General features: G+C 33.1%; 2 protein-coding genes, 1 non-coding gene and 1 pseudogene across 9 annotated transcripts in view; 3 read left to right on the forward strand and 1 right to left on the reverse strand.

The window, feature by feature from the left end:
* The window catches only part of MFSD8 (major facilitator superfamily domain containing 8), a 32,576-nt gene extending 29,301 nt beyond the window's left edge, over positions 1–3,275 (forward strand). For 4 of the 5 annotated variants that reach the window (XM_045552301.1, XM_045552303.1, XM_045552299.1 and 1 more), the window contains 3 exons: positions 195–298; positions 387–634; positions 2,639–3,275. In XM_045552301.1, coding sequence (XP_045408257.1) covers positions 195–298; positions 387–634; positions 2,639–2,845 — 559 coding nt within the window. In that variant the 3' untranslated portion in view covers positions 2,846–3,275. Of the gene's footprint in view, positions 1–194; positions 299–386; positions 665–2,638 lie in introns of all 5 variants that reach the window. The other variant, XM_045552304.1, reaches the window with a different exon arrangement.
* The window catches only part of PLK4 (polo like kinase 4), a 30,893-nt gene that overhangs the window by 2,178 nt on the left and 8,797 nt on the right, over positions 1–19,918 (reverse strand). For 2 of the 3 annotated variants that reach the window (XM_045552297.1, XM_045552298.1), the window contains exons 8-16: positions 19,487–19,591; positions 19,016–19,118; positions 18,301–18,450; positions 17,316–17,449; positions 17,132–17,223; positions 16,870–16,996; positions 15,951–16,091; positions 13,605–13,711; positions 11,611–12,372 (exon numbers count right to left, since the gene is read on the reverse strand). In XM_045552297.1, the coding sequence (XP_045408253.1) occupies positions 12,270–12,372; positions 13,605–13,711; positions 15,951–16,091; positions 16,870–16,996; positions 17,132–17,223; positions 17,316–17,449; positions 18,301–18,450; positions 19,016–19,118; positions 19,487–19,591 (1,062 nt within the window). In that variant the 3' untranslated portion in view covers positions 11,611–12,269. Of the gene's footprint in view, positions 1–7,551; positions 7,761–11,610; positions 12,373–13,604; positions 13,712–15,950; positions 16,092–16,869; positions 16,997–17,131; positions 17,224–17,315; positions 17,450–18,300; positions 18,451–19,015; positions 19,119–19,486; positions 19,592–19,918 lie in introns of those variants that run through there. The other variant, XR_006735401.1, reaches the window with a different exon arrangement.
* LOC123638584 lies at positions 14,875–15,322 on the forward strand (annotated as a pseudogene).
* LOC123639062 lies at positions 17,934–17,999 on the forward strand. Its single transcript, XR_006735629.1, has one exon. It is a non-coding gene; the product is annotated as a small nucleolar RNA SNORD44 (small nucleolar RNA).

Consider the following 19,918-nt stretch of genomic DNA (forward strand, 5'->3'; position numbering starts at 1 on the left):
GCCCCAGATCTGAAATCAGCCATTTCTCAGAGGAATCTCGGTTCTTTTTTGTGGGAAATTATATTTAGCATTCACATTAATTGATATATTACTAAAGTATCAAGACATTATTTTATTTATTTTTTTAATTATAAAAGTAATGAAACTGTCGTGATGTTTTATTTTAAAATTACAGAGTTTCTGTTCTTTAACAGGATTGGCGAACGTGCTATTCTACTGGGAGGACTCATCGTTGTCTGGGTTGGCTTCTTTATCTTGTTACCTTGGGGAAATCAATTTCCCAAAATACAGTGGGAAGGTATAGCCATACATAATTCTATAATGTTAGCCTCTGTTATTTAACTAAAATTAACAAGTAAGGCACTACATTAATTTTGTTTTTACAGATTTACATAATAATTCAATCCCTAATACCACATTTGGGGAAATTATTATCGGTCTTTGGAAGTCTCCAAGAGAAGATCACAATGAAAGACCAACTGGTTGCCCAATTGAACAAGCGTGGTGCCTCTACACCCCAGTGATTCATCTGACCCAGTTCCTCACATCAGCTGTGCTAATTGGAATCGGCTATCCAGTCTGTAACCTTATGTCCTATACGTTATATTCAAAAATTCTAGGACCAAAACCTCAGGTAAGCCAGCTACCCTGCCATCGAGATACTGTAAAATATACTTGTAGGCACTTGGTTTTTTTGCTACTATTCTCTATTTTTACATAGGCTGATTTGGGGGATTTTTGTCATATTCAGCATTTCAAATTAAAAAAAACACAACTTTTATAAAGAATTTATGAAATGTATATGCTGAAATTTAACAAATAGTACCTAAGAACTCAAAGATGTGTTGAAGTCAGAGATTACGGAGCCCAAAATCATTTTTACAGAAAAGAAATATCTGAAGCATAAATTTCTGAAACATATTCTTAAACTAGGCAACAGTTAGGGAATCAAAGTTGATAGTGGAATTTGGATCTAGTCTTAATTTCATCTGGCCCCGGAGCAATTACTAAGAGATGAAAACACAACAGTCTTACAAGTTTACTGTAGCTATGTATGTTTTACAATTTTTTTGAATAATAATTTCCATATTTATTATATGAAATTAGAAAAAATGTAGAAGCAAAATGAAAAATACCAATGAGACAATTAGTACTAACATTTTGGCAAAATTATACTTCCACTTCCAGTCTTTTATCTCTGCCTATGTGATGGGGTATATGTGTTTAACACAAATATAGGATTATATCATGGATACTATTTTGTAATCTACTTTTTAAAAAAATATAACAATGTTTTGTGAATATTCTCCCATGCCATTAATTTTCTTTCAGAGAATTTTTCACAATGGAAACATTGTATTCTGTTTTATATGTGTACCATCATTTATTATAATCATTCTACTATTGTTGTACATTTAGATTATTTACAGGTTTTGCTTCTTTTTTTAGCAGCAGTTATTTAAATGGCCATAAAATAAAAATGTTATCTTCCTCTTTAAAAACTAAACTGATGGCTTTACATTTTCAGAGCAGAAATTAGTGTTTTTCTATTGGAATAATGCAAAGATGCAAAAAATTTAATACCTGTGTTTTTAAGCTTTAAAGAGTAGGTAAGATTTTGGTAATAATTTCTGTGTTAGTTTTTAACCTAATAGCTTGTATTTTCAAATTTTCAAAATTAAGAATAAAAGCATATTAATTACAAAAGCAATTCATGTTGGTTGCAACAAAATTCAAATAAATTGGAAATGTATATAAAAGAAAAGGAAGACTCCCCTTAGCCTCACTGTGTCAAAGTCAACCACTATTAACTTCATTTGTTCTCTTCAAGACATTTTTCTATGCCTATTCAAATATATCGACACTCATGCCTTTTTAAAAAACTATAAAACAGATTATATCACATGTATATATATGTTTTTGCATCCTGACATTTTTTACTTAATATTTTATAGATTTCCTTCCATATCAGTGCATATAGCTGTTTTTATTCTATGATGTTACTCTATATAAGACCTCATTTCTTTAAATAGCTGCTTAGCATTCCAGTCATTAAATACACAATAATTTATTTACTTACTCCATGATTATTGACCTTTAGGTTGTTTTCAGTTTGGGGCTATTAAAAGTAATGCTGCACTGAACATCTTTGGGTAGATTGTACGCATTATGGTTTTGGAGGTAGTAGTTGTAGGAATGTCATTGTGGTACAGTGGAGTCAGCCAAACAGGGCTTCAGATCTCTCTTAAGTTACTTAGACTTTCTGAGTTTCAGCTTCCACATTTGTTAAATGGAAATAACACCTGTTGTCGAAATTTGTGAACATTACAAATATGTATGTAAAGCAGCTACCTCAGTGTCGGGCACGTAGGAGGGACAAAATGAATGTTAGCTTTAAAAGATGTATTAATCAGTTATGTTGTTCCCAGGGCTTTGGCAGATGTTGTTTGTCCCTTTACAGTCCTTTTATTTTTCTTAAACTGACTTAATATCAAATAAGCTTATTGTTCATTGTTTTCTGTATTTATAGAGAGGCATTTTATGTTTACAAGTAAAAGATGGGGAAGTAGTTCTTGTAAGTTTGCCATCATTTGAACCTGAGTAACAATTTGCTTGTCCCCCACCTCACCCCCCACAGGGTGTGTACATGGGCTGGTTGACAGCTTCTGGAAGTGGAGCACGGATTCTTGGGCCCGTGTTCATCAGCCAAGTGTACGCGCACTGGGGACCACGGTGGGCATTCGGCCTTGTGTGTGGAATGGTGGTGTTCACCATCACACTCCTGGGAGTGATTTACAAAAGACTTATTGCTTTTTCCGTAAGGTATGGGAGGATTCAAGAGTAAACTAGCTAAGACTGTGATGGAAAGTATTAATATTTGCTGTGTGGCACTTTCAAGTCTAAGGTTCTGTTAGACAATTGCCATGAGCCAGTCTCCGAAAGTCAGGCTGAGGATATTCCATATATTGAATAACAAGAACATATATTGTATAATAGAGGGAATTCTACATGTTACTGTGAATAGTAGGTTATATAAAAAATTCTGGATTATAATTTCCTTATCTCAAAAATGAAATATTCTTATAATACCTTTTTGGGGTTGCATAAACTAAGGAGTGAATGGACAATGGTCTATAAATGTGAAGTTCTGCTCCTAATACAGACTGCAGAGGTGTCATTAAAATAATGAGGGAATATCTATGTAGTGGAACCAGAAGGAAAGTTCTGTATGAATTAGTTATAACAGAATAAAATTAAAGAATTTTTTTACCTAAGTAGAGGTATTTTTATTCAAAGATACTTTGAATCTTTTATTGATTTGTAAATAATCTACTTTTTATTTACAAAAATGCATTTCTTACTATCAGGTTCCCTTATGAAATAAAAATCATGACTCTTAAATTTTCCATTTAGCATGCATGTCATCCAAAGTTGCCTTCTATAAGTTTTGATTCTATTACTGTACCTCTGCCTTATTTTAGTTCAGGATCTCACTTAGTAACCCGTAAATTAATATATGAGTAAGAATAACACTAATATTTGAGCAATAAAGAGGATTAAGAGATCAAGATGATTTCACTACCTTTAGTAGGGCTAACTATGTTTTTCTTTCAAATGCCAATAAATCACTTTAGAAACATAAGCCAGATGTGTTATTGTATACATATACTCAACACTAAATGGTTTATTAAAATTATTGCTATTTTTCAACTCCCTTAAACTCTGAAGAAACATTTTCACTTTCGTTAGGTATTTTTCTCATCTCTCCGCAGTGGTGGGGAGGAACATAACAGTTTTCAATCTGTCTGCATAACTATTTAAAACTGTAGAATTTTAGTTGGATTTTAAATGCACATGGATTCTGACACCTCCAATATAGTCAGGCTAATAAGTATTTGAGGTAAAATGGCTTTAATATAACAGTTCACTGAGTTTACCCGAAGTTGGCTAAATTATACTCTCTGTATATATTTCTACTTCTACATAAGTTGAATGCTGATAAAAGGAACTAATAGATAACTATGTATATGCATAATCAATGTTATAAACACTGAAAAAATATTTCTACCTTCCCAAATGTTTCCTACTGTAAGTTATAAATATTTTTAAATCTAAAAGTAAACACTATAATCCGCACTTTATACTAAATTTGCTGTGCTCTTAAACCCAATTTCTTCAGCTCTACTAGAAGACTTAATTTGACAGAAATCATTCTACAATTGCAATTTGGAGATTGTTTTCACTCTTTTCCACCTTCCATAGCAAGACTCTGCTTCTGTAGATTTATCATCAGAACCACAGCCAGGTTTCTAGCTAATTGATCAAGTCCTGGGAGTCCTCTTACCTATTGTTTTGCAGCTACTTCCTCTTACAATTTTTGGGTCACTTCTAATCTTAAAGAGTAAACTCCACCCTTGGTTTTGATAGTGTACAGAAATAACAATGGTAATGATGAAAATGATAAGCACAGACATTTATGGAGTTCTTTCCATATATTCCAGGTAATGTGTCACACACAATTTAATTCTCACAGTGGTCTTTGGGTGAAGATACTATTATGATTCCCATTTTACAGATAAAGAATGTAGGCACAGAGAAGTTACTTGTCAAAGTAACAGTGTGTCTTCAGAGTATATACTTCTAACCACTGTATTTTTCATAGTGGCGAAAATAGCCCAGAAAGTTGCAGTATCAGTTAATTACTAATTGTAGAGTAAATTAAGTTACCTATACCAGTGACTCCTATTAGCAGAAATATTTGGGAAACAAGCTCACTGGCAGGCTTTTGTGTTAGCATAATAGCCTGTTTCCAGCAAAATATAACATAGAAAAGTTTCCCAACTTTTAAAGATTTATAATATTGGTTAAAATGCAAATAAACCATATCCTTGCAAAAATGACTGCCACCTTTTTATTGAGAGGACTTTCTTCTTTAGAGGTTTATACCTGTGCTCATCTTGGCACAAAAGATGACCGACAAGGAAGTGATGGGGACTGGGGAAAGAGCAGGGAGGTAAAGTTTGAGGAAAAAAAAAAAAAAAATCACTCAGTTGATTTCTTGAGTAGGACTAGTTGAGTATAAATTGAAAAAGATGACAGGAGATTTTAAGGTATGAAAAATTGTTAAGAATAGAATATATTTAAGAATACAAGATATGTTTTGAAAACCTAAACTTGAGAAGGGTGGTTTTCATATTCTGAAGGGATGTGTAACGTCACAAAGTATCTCTATTCTATCTTGTTCAGCTTGTCTAAATTTTTAAAAAAACTCTTCTAGTTGGTATTTTCCCATACATAAAATTAAATAAATCTGTATGTAATTTTTGTGTTAATGAGAATAAACTAACTTATCTGCATCTGTTCAAAAATAGATTAACTTATTTTAAGAAGAAATACTATGTACCATTTTTGACTATTGCAGGCTTATTTGTAAGTTAAAGTAATTGTGAATGTTCATTTTCTAATAAACAAGATTATTTTGTATATGTACTTTAAGTCTTAAAACTTTATTTAGTCATGCTTTTGATACGTATTCAAGGGGGCATCCACTATGTGTCAATTGCCAGGTAACTGTTGGAGATTGAGCAATAAATGAAATACACAAAACCCCTATCCTCATGAGGCTTATGTCCCGGCAGGAAAGTCAGGCATTAACCAAATGATCATACAGATCATAATTGAGGGAAGGGTGACATAAGATAATTACAGGGAGTATGAATAACAGGGAACCTGACCTGAACAGGAAAGTCAGGGAATGCTTCTCCAAGGGAGTAATGATTCACAAAGACCTGATGGACAAGAACGGTTTGAATTGGTGAAGAGTGGGACAAGTGTGTTTCAGGCAGGAGACAGGGTGTGTACAAAGCCCTAACAGTGAGACGATCTTGGAGCTTTTGCAGGACTAAAAATAGATCCAAGGGGGGCAGGTGGAGTATAATAATTGAGAATAAGACTCATATTAGTTGAGGCTATAAAGGGATAATGCAAGGCATTGTAGGTTCCAAGTATTAAGGCTTCTTTTCATGTGAGTAAGAGTTAGGAATTCTGACTTTAGGCATAGTTGGAGCTAGAAGTCCAAATGTCTTCAGGGCTCTCTTTGGGTTCCACATGCCTCTGCTTGACTTTATTTCCAGCTGCTGTCCATGTTGTGGGAAGATGGCCACTGGCAGCCCCAGGCTTGCAACATCTTTATAGCTCACAATTCCAGAGAAAAATGGCTTGAGCAGAAGAGCCAAAAAGACTCTTAAGTAGCCAGGTTTAGCCTACATACCCATCCCTGAACTGACCATATGGATGGGGGATAGAATCCTCTGCTAGCCCAGGCGTGGATCATGCATCCATTCTGGAAATGCAGTTGGCTGTGCGTGGGAGGGAGTTGGAGAAAAACCCCATCAGGCTCATCTCAGGTCCAGGGACTAAACAGATTTATAACTGGATGGAGAAGAGGAGGTTCTACCAAAGAAAGCTTTGCTGACAAAAAATATATATCCACTACCTCTCCCAACTGTTTTCACATCTTGCAGTCAGGAAATATTGTATGCTCCATTGTGGAAAATGGATGAAGCTGCTTGTACCCAGCTTCTTTAGCCAACACAGGCCCCGCCAATCACCCTGAGCCCTAAAGGGATCGAGTTACCATTTGCGAGTGTAAGCCACTTGTGATATACCAATGTTCGAAAGCATGGTACTAAACCATGTGAGGTAATTTGTACTTTAAGAAAAGTGGGAACATAATGTAAGGTAACATGTTCTCTAAAAATAAACCTGGGCTCCTTGTAGAAATAACTGATTTCAGATCCAGGGCAAGAAGAGCTTGAGACATTTATTGTGCCAAAAAGCAAGGGAGTTGACAAATACTACTGAAGTATTGCCAAAAGGACACAAGAGTCAAAGTGAGTCTTGGTCAAAAATGAGGTAATTAAAGCATCAAAAAGGGTAGTATTTTCAGTTAATTTAAACACATCAAATGTGTGAAAATCCATGAGTTCCAAATGATATTAAAAATAAGAAACTCATTGGTGCCTTTGGAAACTTCTATGGCTTCTTTGTTCTGAAAGCCAGAAAATACTCAGGCATCTATTCTGCCTCTCCTGTATCTAAACTTCAGGATAATCCAATATTGATGAGGGAAAGTTCTTTTCTATCCAAAAAGGGGAGAAGGATAGGGAGAGTAGAATAAGCTTGCTGTTTGTCTTATTGGTATTAATTGGAAATGAAAAGATATTATTTTAAATATTTGAGGAAAGAAGTTACAAGCTAATGTCAATATCGCTCACAGTGAGGAACTAATATAGGTGTATCTCAAATTAAGGAAATCAAGGGTATCATCAAAAGGTATTAATATAGAGGTAATCAGTAGAACAAGAGCACCAGTTTCCCTAAATCCAAAAGACACACCAACAACAATAAAAGAGCATATAAAAATGACCACATAGTGAAGAATTATACATGCATATAGAAGACATATAAAATGTATATATAAATAACATAAAACAACATGACAGAACAAACAAATCAGTCATATCAATAAACATAATAGCATGAACTTACCTTCTATGTGAAAAAAACGTTCATCTCAGCTAACAAAATTCAACAATAAGCTGTATGCAAATTCTTCACACAAACAGATTCAGAAAGGTGAAAAATAAAACACTTTTCAGGCAAATGCAAATTCAAATAAAGCAAGGATCAGAATCTTGGTTTGACAAGGTAGAATTCAATCAAAGAACATCAAGACATTAAGGAGGATATGCTCAACTCTACAATCACAAAGAAAATATAACATTAATATTTGTGTGACCAATAAAACAGCAGTAACTTTTATAAAGCAGAAACTCCAAGAAATGCAAACAGAAATAAACAGAAACACTGTTATTACACACCTCTAATTCCAAGATAGATCAAATGGAAAAGAATAAAGACATGTAAGACCTAAGTGACCAGGCACAGTGGTGCATGCCTGTAATCCCAGCCCTTTGGGAGGCTGAGATGGGAGGATTGCTTAAGGCTAGGAGTTCGAGACCAGCCTGGTCAACATGGCAAGGCCTCCATCTATACCAAAAATGAAAAAATTACCTGGATGTGTTAGCACCCAACTCTAGTGTCAGCTACTCAGGAGGCTGAGGTGGGAGGATCACTTGAAGACAGGAGGTTCAGGCTGCAGTGAGCTATGATTGTGCCACTGCACTGCATCCAGCCTGGGTGACAGAGAGAGACACCATCTCTTAAAAAGAAAGAAAAATAAAAAAGGCCTAAACAACATAAGTGATAAGATAGCTCTTACAGAACTTTGGTACTAGTGAATACCTTATTTTTCTCATCATTTATGAAAACTGACCACATTATTAGACTGTAAATAAAATCTCAATACATTGAAATAAAAATAGCATTCTTTGACCCCAGTGCATAAAACTAGCAGTTAATAATAAAGCTTCCACCTGTAAATTTTAAATATCTCTTAGATATATACTAAAATATTTATCTGGAAAAAATAGGATCTCAGGTCAGTCACGTGCTGCATGACAGACCACATATGCAACAGTGACCCCATAAGATTATAATGGATCTGAAAAATTTCTATCGCCTAGTGACATCATAGCCCTTGTAACATCATAGTGCAATGCATTGTCTGTGGTAATGCTGATAAAAACCAACCTACTGTGCTGCCAGTTGTATACAAGTATAGCATATACAATTATGTATAGTACATAATACTTGATAATGACTATGTTACTGATTTATGTATTTACTATACTTTTCATTATTTTAGAGTGTATTCCTTCTACTTATTAAAAAAAAAAGTTAACTGTAAAATAGCCTCAGGGAGCCCTTCAGGTCAAGAAGGCATTATTATCATAGGAGATGACAGCTTCATGGGTGTTACTGCCCCTGAAGACCTTGCAGTGAAATAAGATGTAGAGGTGAAAGACAGCGATATTAATGATCTTGATTCTGTGTAGGTCTAAGCTAATGGGTGTGTTCGTGTCTTAGTTTTTTTTTTTAAAGTTTTAAAAGTAAAAAAAAAATTAAAAATTGAAAAAATTGAAAAAAGCTTATAGAATAAAGATAAAAAGAAAATCTTTTTGTACATTTATACAATGTGTCTTTTAAGCTAAGTGTTATTATGAGTCAAAAAATTTTGAAAAATTCACAAGTTTATAAAGTAAAAAAGTTACAGTAAGCTAAGGTTAATTTATTATTGAAAAAATATTCTTTAAAAATTTAGCATAGCCTAAGTGAACAGTGTTTATAAAGTCTACAGTAGCGTACAATAACGTCCTAGGCATTTACATTCACTCACCACTCACTCACTCACCCACAGCGACTTCCAGTCCTCAAAGCTCCAAGCATGGTAAGTGCCCTATACAAGTGTATAAGATTTTTATCTTTCATACCTACCATATTTTTAACTGTACCTTTTCTGTGTTTAGATACATAAACACTTACCATTGTGTTACAATTGCCTATAGTATTCAGTACAGTAACATGCTGTCCAGGTTTGTAGCCTAGGAGCAATAAGCTATGCCATATAGCCTAGCTGTGTAGTAGGTTACATAATACCATCTTGTTCACACAACAATGAAAATTGTCTAAGGACACATTTCTCAGAATGTATCCTCATCATTAAGCAACGCAAGATTGTAACTCAGTTTAGGGAAAGAAATGGGGGGATACTGATGTAACAAGATTGACGAGTTGATAATTTTTGAAGCTGAGTGATAAGCAAATGGAGATAGATTATACTACTCTATCTACTTCTATATATATTTTAAATTCTCTTAAGAAAAGTTAATTTGCTACGTATCATACTTGAGTCATAGAAGAAATACAAACTGAAATCACAGAACTTCTTGAAAAAAGTAATTCTGAAAGCATGACATGTCAGAATGGGATACAGCTAAAACAGATTTTGGAGGAAAATTAGTAACATTAAAATCTATATCAATAAAAATGAAAGTAGAAAATAATTATGTATCCAGCTCAGAAAGCCAGATAAAGATATTTATAATAGTCAAAAGGTGGATGCAACCCAAGTGTCCATCACTGGGTATATGGATAAACAAATGTGGTACAGTATATAAATACAATGCAATATTATTCAGCCTTAAAAAGGAAATATTGATAAATGATAGAATGTGAATGATCCTTAAAGACATTACACTAAATGAAATAAGCCAGACACAAAAGGACAAACATTATATGATTCCACTTACATGAGGTACCTAGAATAGGCAAATTCATAGAAAAAGAAAGTAGAATAGAGGTTACCAAGGGCTAGACAAAGGGGCAAATGGGAGTTATTGTTTAATGGGTACAGAATTTCTATTTGGGATGATGAAAAGTCCTTGAAATGGATAGTGGTGATGGTCATACAATGTGAATACACTTAATGTCACTGAATTGTACACTTTAAAATGGTAAATTTTATGTATATTTTACCACAAAAATTGATTTAGAAAAATCTGAGTTCATAAATATACCAAAAACACTTTATCACTCACCTTTGGAAGTTGTTGGAGTATCAACTCTTAATTCTGAAAACTAGTCAATAAAGCAAAGAATGAAGCATTTAGCCTGCCTTTTTTGTATCATTTTTATTTTAGGTTAACTAAATAATTAAATTACTTTATATCCATTTTTAAAGGAAAACTCACTTCTGACAATACTTTCTCTAAAGAAGGACTTACATAATTTTCTTCCTCAAAGTTGATTAATACCAATTCTAATATATATTGCCATTTTACTTTCACAGTTATCATTTTTCAACACCCAAGAATATTCTATATATCTTTGTGAGCACTATTATTTCTTTTATCAATTCTTTGATAAAGGGAAATGATTCTCGTTTTAATTTTGCATTTCCCCAACTTTAATGAGGTTGAGCATATTTCGTTTTTATTGACCATATGAATTTCCTTTGTAAAATATTTATCTTTTGTCCATTTTTGTATTAGGTTGTCTTTTTCTTAACTCTGCAATTTATGTTGCAAATGTAATTATTTTTCTTCTCATTTCCTTAGGCAAAAACCTCCAAAACAATCTTGAATAATTATGGCATTATTTTGTTTACTTAATAGAAATAGCTCGAATAGTTCCCTGATAATACAAACCAGCAGGAAATAGTAGCTTAAACAGACTTTATCATTTTTTCTTTTTAAAGAGATGGGATCTTGCTGTGTATCCCAGGCTGGAGTGCAATGGTACACTCATAGCTCACTGCAGCCTTGATGCCCTGGGCTCAAGCAATCCTCCTGCCTCAGCCTCCCAAGTTGCTAGAACTACAGATGCATGCCATCACGTCTGGCTAATTTTATTTTTTTGTGGAGACGTGGTCTTGGTATGTTGTCTAGGCTGGTCTCAAACTCCTGGCCTCAGGCAATCCTCCTGCCTCAGCCTCCCAAAGTTCTGGGATAACAGACTTCAGACACTGTGCCCAACGTCTTTATCATATTTAAGTAGTTTCATTATATTCCTATTTTTTCATTAGGAAGGGCTATTCCACTATCAAATATTCTTTCTTCATGTTAATTAATTGCATCATTAAGTTCTTCAGTATTAAAATGTTTATTATTAAAATATACAAATATTTTCAGGTAAGAGAAATAATGGTTTTAACATTTACAAAATTAGTTTTTAAAATTACATTGACACCTAAACAGACAACAAAATTTAAAAGTGCATTTCCTAGTAACTTACTTTAAAATATGTATATAATTAAACAAATCAAAAGATAAAGTAACTTATCACTGTATTTATTATTTTTTATAAAATGCATTTGCAGAAATGTTTCATCAGACACTGGTGCTACAAAAATAAATATAAAACAAATATACATGTTTACATATGTTACTTAGAACATAAATACACATTATTTACATGTTCAAAAATTCCAAAATGCCAGCATGTTTTGTCCATGATTCTTAAGATGTCTGAGAAGTAGGGAATACCATAAAAGCACAAATATATCACACACTATTTTTGCTTTTAAAAGCTTGTTCAATACAAATAATATGAAGACAGTAGGTTTGGGGGTATATGTTCTAAGAGCAAAGTTAAGTGTTCTATTTTCCTCCATGATCACTATATTTGGTAAGTGACTCAAGTTTCATTCTGCTTTGTTCTCTCAAAATACATCCTTTAAGGTACGGATTAAAATTCTCTTTCATAGAAAGGCTTTCTGAAGAAGTTATATTAAATAAAAAGTCACTTTACTTGAAAGCCAACAAAAAAGTTATTTATTAAATTTATATATCTGAAAGGAGTTTTAATCATTGAAAACTAGGAGTTGGATTAGAAAACATCAAAAGGATGGAAGAAAGACACTGTAATTTCTGTTTGATGTATTCTGGTAATTTTTCATCTTCTCCGTACCTAAGTGAACCAAAAGGCAAAAGACAAAACATAACTTAATTACTTGCTTCTTATGATAGTACCAAAAAGCATATTGTATTTTTTAGTAATTCCATGACAAGAAGCACCTCAGAAAAATTATACAAAATTATCAGATACCTAAATCAAGTGATGCATACCCAGTTTGTTTCCTTTTAACACAGACCAATTTCTAAACATATTCAAATAATAAAAAAAATTAGATCACAATTGTAAACTGGCTTTATAATTTCTAAAGTAAGCCAAAAACATGGATTCCTCATTAAATTGAAAGCCACAATTCTAAAGAAAATACTAAGGTAAACATATTATTAACACATTTCTATTTAAATGTTAAGAATTTCCACTGACCATACCAAATAAAATGTCAACATTTATCCTGTGAACATGGGTTCTACCTACTTTGCATCTGCATCCTTCTCCTTTCTGGAACATCTAAAAGAGCTTTCAACAAAGACTCTCATGTTAAGTAGTTCTTTAAGTGACAGTACCACATATATATACATTTAACAAAAATGCAATTGGTAGATATCCACAAATTATATTTGTTCCACATATTCCCACTTTAATAAGTAGTTCTCAAAAAGTCGCATGTTTGCATTGGCTTTGTCAATAGCCTACTTCTTTTTAATAAGTCATTGTTTAAATGTGGAAACCCAACTACTGTTTGTTTTTCCTAATGCCAGATACCTTATTGTTAGCATGGTGCCTGGCACACATTTTCATACAGAATAAAACATAATGCAAAAGTCTTTCAAACATTGATCACTTCACACTAAATCATGGGACTTACCCTTTCATTTGGGAGAAATAATTGGTTATCTCTTAAAAAAAAAAAAAAAAGATTTCTTGTTTCTATGTTCTTTTAAGTAAACTGTTTAGGTATTTAGGAACTTTGAACTTAGTAGTCCCATTACTTCTGAAAGGGCCAACCTAGTTAGGCCATGGAATAAGGCTACAGGGAATCCAACCACTTAGAGTAGATTATTCATGCCAATTGCCCTGCATTAATGTAGGTAGATAATCATAAAATATGCATAAAAGACTATATGAACTGCAAAGAACAATTAACAGTTTAAGGAATAATATGATCATTGTCCAATTGAAAATAGTAACTTTATTAAATCATTTATTTCAACATATAAAGAAGATAAAGTTATAGTAAAGGGCTGAATCTCAACTTAAGTCTTAAAATTAATATTTTAAGAACTTACCTGGTTGTTTGACCATCTGGTGATGTATAACTGATAGAAGACACTCCTGCCTGCACAACCAGCTGTGACCCATCATTAAACTGAACCCACACAGCTCCACAAGTTAACTAGAAAAATAATAAGCATACACAATTACTATACAGTAGACGGTTTGGAGTTTTTAAAAAGTACTCATTTAATAAGTTTTCTACACAGTTAAAAAAAAAACATCTCTCACAGGTGACTGCAAATTTTGGGGCTGCGGTAGTAGTAGCACTGAGAATTAATTCATGTGTTTTTTTCAGATTATTCCTTTAATAGCTAGGACATTATAATATTTAAATTATTCTAAATGAATCCTGTTTCCCAATAATTTCCATTAGGGTATCTGAGCATGTTTTTTCTCTACATAGTACTTCTTATCAAGAAGGGACTTAAGAAATGACCAAAGCGACACTTTCTTTGTCCTTAGGCCACAGAATTTTTTCCCTGCCTGAGAATGTTAAATCTTAGCCTTTGAAACTTATCCACTCAAAACAGGGAGGCACATGGTACATAGAAAAAAACATAGACATTGGAATCAAACAGACCAAGGTTTACATCCAGACTCTGCTAATTTATAAATATAGTGTAAGATTGTGCAAGTCTATCTACCATCATGAACCATAATTTTACTATCTATCAAAGGAGATAACATCAACTTTACTAGATTATTTTGAGGGACAAACTAGACAACGTATGTGAAAAACATGGTATCCCATAGCATGTACTCAACAAATGTTACCTACCCCCGTGAAGTCCTATGCTGCATTTTATCTCAATGATAAGTACATGTGCCATGCTCAAAAGTCTCCAAGTTTCAAGCTTTTGGATAATCTACACAGAGGTTCACAGCTACATAAAACTGTTTAAGTTTGAAACTCAATGTTGACTTTTTTTTTAAGGATACAGAGTCTCGCTATGCTGCCCAGGCTGGCCTCAAACTCTTGGACTCAAGTGATCCTCCTGCCTCAGCCTCCCAAGTATATGGGACTACAAGTGTGCACCTTTCACTTAACTTTTAAATGCAAAAATCCTTTTCTTCATTTGCCAAATGTTAGTTACTCTACTAATAGAGATTACAAATAATTTCTAAAACTTAAAATGTTCCACTGTTCTCAACTCCTCACAATTAGTCCTTATCATAACCTCTACTTTAAAAAGAAAGGGCAGGATGGCCTCCCCAAACTCCAACCCACCCTGAAAGCTAATAAAGGAGCTGAGCCCAGCGGGGGGCGGCAACTGGGGCCCTGTTGGTAAAAGGCTGCAACAGGAGCTGATGACCCTCATGATATCTGATGACAAAGGAATTTCTGCCTTCCAAAACAGACAACCTTTTCAAATGGGTAGGGACAATCCATGGAGCAGCTGGCACAGTGTATGAAGACCTGAGGTATAAGCTCTCCCTAGGGTTCTCCAGTGGCTATCCTTACAATGCACCCATGGTGGAGCTCCTTATGCCCTACTACTACCCCAGTGTGGACACCCAGGGTAACATCTGCCTGGACATCCTGAAGGACAAGTGGTCTGCCCTATGTGATGTCAGGACCATGCTGCTTTCCATTCAGGGCCTGCTAGGAAAACCCAACATCAATAGCCCTTTGAACAAACATGCTGCCGAGCTCTTGAAAAACTCCACAGCTTTTAAGAAGTACCTGCAAGAAACCTACTCAAAGCAGGTATTTAGCCAGAAGCCCTGACCCAGGCTGTCCTGCTTTTCCTTGAATCTTTTTATTTTTTCCTTAGATGGTCTGTCCCCTCCTTGATTTCTATATAGGACTCTGTATCCTGAGCTGTGGTGCTATTTTTGTTTTGTTTGTTTTTTAAATTAAGTCTCTGGTTGAGCCCCTGTAATGTATATTAAGTAAATACATTTTTGTTTTTATAAATAAATAAATAAATAAACAAACAAACAAACAAACAAATAAATAAATAAAAAGTGCAAAAAGTAGGTCACCCAGGCCCTACTAGGCATTCTGTTATCAGCAATATTAGAGTTTTCCAACTGCATACAAACAAAAAAAAAAAATTTAAAAATTTTAATGATGTAACCAATGTAAAAAAAAAAAGGTTTTTTTTTTTTTTTGTAAAAACTTCCTTGTAAAGAGAAGTCATTAAAATAATTCTGTAAAATAATAAAATTAAATAATTACTACAGATAGTATGAGATAAAGTGGCTTAGGGCAAGGCTGGAAAAGTAGGTAAGTGATAATAAAGCCACAATAAGACATTGTAATTTTATATGAAGGTAATTGGTAATTGTCTAATCAGTGTAAAAACCAAAAGAAATACATACTGAGAAAATACACTTTTCTAGAAACTTCTCACCTGTGTAGCCCAACCAACATTTTTCACAAAAACAGATTTTAAAAGTTGTGCTGATTTAGGAAGACAATCTTTTAGACTACCAGGAGAGATGTTTGTTCCAGAAGTTGCAGTTGCAAGACCAAGTCTTTCATTTGTAACCATCTACAAATAGTAAAGGACAGGAAGATATTATTCCTAAGCATTTTTATAAGCCAACTTCAGCAAAAGTAGAAAATTACAGGATTTTCATTAGCTTAAAGTAAATTTTTAAGAACAAAAATTTCAAAATTAAAATATAACATTATTGAAAGTTAGAAAACTGCAGAAAACAAAAAAAAAATCACAATTGCTGTTTTCATTTTGGTAGATTTTTTTTGTCTTTTTTCCCCAAGGCATATTTTTTCATAGCTATAATCAGTGTGTGTGTGCACACACACACACACACACACACAACCCCATGTCTTTAGCATAGCATTTTTCTTCATTGGCATAATTAAGTAAATATATAATAAATTTATTTAACCACGAGTCTATCGTGTATTTAGGCAGTTAAAGATATTTTACTAGTAAAAATAAAACAACCATATATGTATATGTTAATACATTGAACTTTCTCCCAGAGGGGTCAGATTAGGCCTCACTGAGGTAACATTTAAACAGACACCTGAAAAATGAGAAACAATTAGTCATATGAAGTTAAGGGGTTGGGGAAAAAGAGTTCTAGGCCAAGTGAACAGCATATGAAAAAGTCCTTTGACATTCAAGCACAGATAATACGGGATATAAAGTAGCTCAGAATGAGGCTTGAAAAGCAGGCAGGTGATAAGGCCAGAGTAAGGCATTTTAATTTTAATATATGAAGGGTATCAGGCAAGTTACTGAAAGGTTTAAAGTACAGAAGTGACATATATTTACTTACAGAAGGATTAAGTATTGGTACCTGTGTTGTAGAGGCAGCACTATTCACGACTATTCTACTCAAAGCTGGTCTATCTCTCATTGAGTAGTTTGGATCCACAGGAGGAGGAGGTGATAAGGCCTTAGGTGAACTAATACAACCAGGTTTTCTGAAGGAGAAACATCCAAATCTTTCCCTCAGAGCTTTGAATTTACAGAAAACTAAAGAATGTTTATAGTAAACACCGTTTTCTTAACATATCCTATGTATTTTAGCCACATGTTTAAAAGTTTCATACATTTACCTTCCTATAATTATTGGGAAAAAGGAAGCACTCCTGCTTTTCCTTTCCTCTTCTGAAATTATGGATTCCAGTGCTAAACAAACATGATGACCCTATTTCAAAAGAAGAATGCTTTCTGTCATTTCACCTATGTCATTTGTTATCATTATTAATTGGTATGAAAAACCTTTAAGTAGGTATGTACCTCATTAGCATGGTCCATATACATTTTTATGTCCTCTTTCAAGCTGTTAACTTCACTTTCACCTTTTAAAGTATAAGATTTCCCAGTCTTTTCAATTACCTGAATTAAATCTTCTGTTTTGTGTATTTTTGCTCCTAAAACATAAGCAGAAAACTATTCTTTTATCATTTCTTTAAATATTCCCAGACTTATATTATTATACCAGTATATAATGGCTCCTAGATCAAGGTATCATTTGTATTCATTCATTGACCATTTATGAAATGGGATTCTCAAAGTATTCAATAAATATAGGTCATTCATTTTTTTTCAACATAGACCTGGTCTAAATCTGGTACTTTTATATTTTATAATAAAAAACCACTGCTCTCACAGAAAACCATAATTGAAGGATAGCTATAATTGTATGTGTACTGTGTGATATGTGTGCTGTATGTCCCTTATGGAGGAAACCTTATAGATTAAAAAGAAATCATCTTTATAGAATAAATTTAGAAAATCAGACTGATTTAACCTTATCCTTTTTGCCACATTTATCTCATAATTTGGTATATGTCCATTTGAGTTTCCAATAAGAAATAGGATGCTGTTAATCTCATGTGATTTTTATACCATCAATCTGGATGTAGTTAAATTGAGCTTATACTGTCTGAACGTGAAGGTCTTAATTAGCTCTAACTGATTTTGAGAAAAAAAAAAAAACAAACACTGGAGCTAAGTAGAAAAAGAGGACTAATATACATATTATAGATAAACTGTTTACAGGAAGGTATATATAAATAAATATTGTTTAACATGATTTGACAGGTAGTATACAGCACTGTGTAATTTATATATACAGTTGTACATATCTTTAAAATTTGCTGTGTTAAATAAAAAAACACACATACACTACTAAATTACAGACTAAAAAAAAATTACCATTTCTATTTTGGTATTTTTTTTAAACTTATCATCTTCTTTATCATTTCTAAATAGTACTTACCATCATAAAACCAAACCTCGAAATCAGCATTAGGAGAATTCTCCATCAAAACACATTTAGCATATCTTGTAAAATAAGTGATTTTGGGAGACTTAGATCTTACAAGCTGTACAAATCTGGAAGCATATTGATATTTTCGCCAGTACTTTTCTAAGGGGAAAAAAGAAAAAAATTACTTAACACGAGGGAAGAAAACTATTGACCTGATATATAGTTTTATCTGTTTTGATTTCTGACAGGGATAGATCAGATAGGTTTTCTTGTTCATTTCTAAAAGTCACCTCAATGAAATCTTACTATTCAGTACCTGTTTCCCCAATCCATAATATCCAGCAGCTGAACTGGGAGTCAAATTTGGTTAACCATAATTATAAATGATCATTTATGTAGCACACCAATAATTTCAAAGGTCAAAAACTAGATATGCCAATTTTTTTAACATGACTCTAGTCAAATTCTAAACAAACTGCACGAATTATATTTGTGATATATGACTAATATTCCAGAGTTAGTTTTTACTTAAATAAGTAGAATAAAGTACCATCATAATACACAATATGAATAAACACTGGATTAAAAAGGTACACCAAATCTCACCGAATGACCTGCTGTCTGAGAAAAACCAGGATAGTTAATATCATATCTATATATAGAGTTTTTATATATATATATATAAACCTACTATCTAAATTTATGCCTTGGTAAACTTACATACCTGGTAAATTGTCAAAACTGTACCTACTGATGTTGTCAGTAGGTGAGGGTGGTCTATCAGCAAGAGGAAAACCTCTTCCATCATTTGGATAATAAATAGTGATCTGCCAAAAAATATTTTAATAATTCTAATTATTTGCTATTAAGTTAGAGAAATATGTTTTGTTACTAAAAAGTATAAAAAGAGCTCAAATGCAACACTAAGTATTATTTTATAGGAAAATGTTAAATATGCTGTAAAAGTAATTATTTTGCTTTATAACTTAAGACAAAAGTTTAGATTTTGTTAATAATTATAATTATTTTTAAAACCACTAATTTATTTAAATATATTTAGTATGCTCTTTCGGTTTTTGAATTCCAGAGACACTATCATATAAAAAAACCTTAAAGATAGCATTGAATGAATTACAATGTTAAATGCTTAAGGGATGATTTGAAGTTGCAAGATAATAAAGTAACTCCACATTACCATATTTCCATCACTAGATATCTGAAGAACTTCTTTCACATATTCTTGAGATGTATACTCCTTCAGAAGCTCCACACATACCTCCTCCGAATCAAGTATGCTCACCTAAAAGAAAATCCACAAAAATAAATAACAATTCTCTTGTTTACTAAAACAGCTGACATACATAATACTAAAAAGTACTTAACCATTGTAGAAACAAATACTAAAGTCAAAATCAAATAGCTGCTTCACTGCAACAGTACAGATCCAGAGTTATACTTGACCACAATGGTGAACATAAGGTGCAAGGTAAGAATGTATAATGAAGTGTGAAATGATAACTAGTGAGCAGAAAGAAGCAGAAGGTAGGGTGGAGAATAAGGACTTTGAAAAGACAATAGCAAGCCAAACAAAGGCAAGAATGAAATGGGAAGTGAAATGGAAAACAAG

The sequence above is a fragment of the Lemur catta genome, chromosome 5 (assembly GCF_020740605.2).
Source record: "Lemur catta isolate mLemCat1 chromosome 5, mLemCat1.pri, whole genome shotgun sequence".
Classification (NCBI taxonomy): domain Eukaryota; kingdom Metazoa; phylum Chordata; class Mammalia; order Primates; family Lemuridae; genus Lemur; species Lemur catta.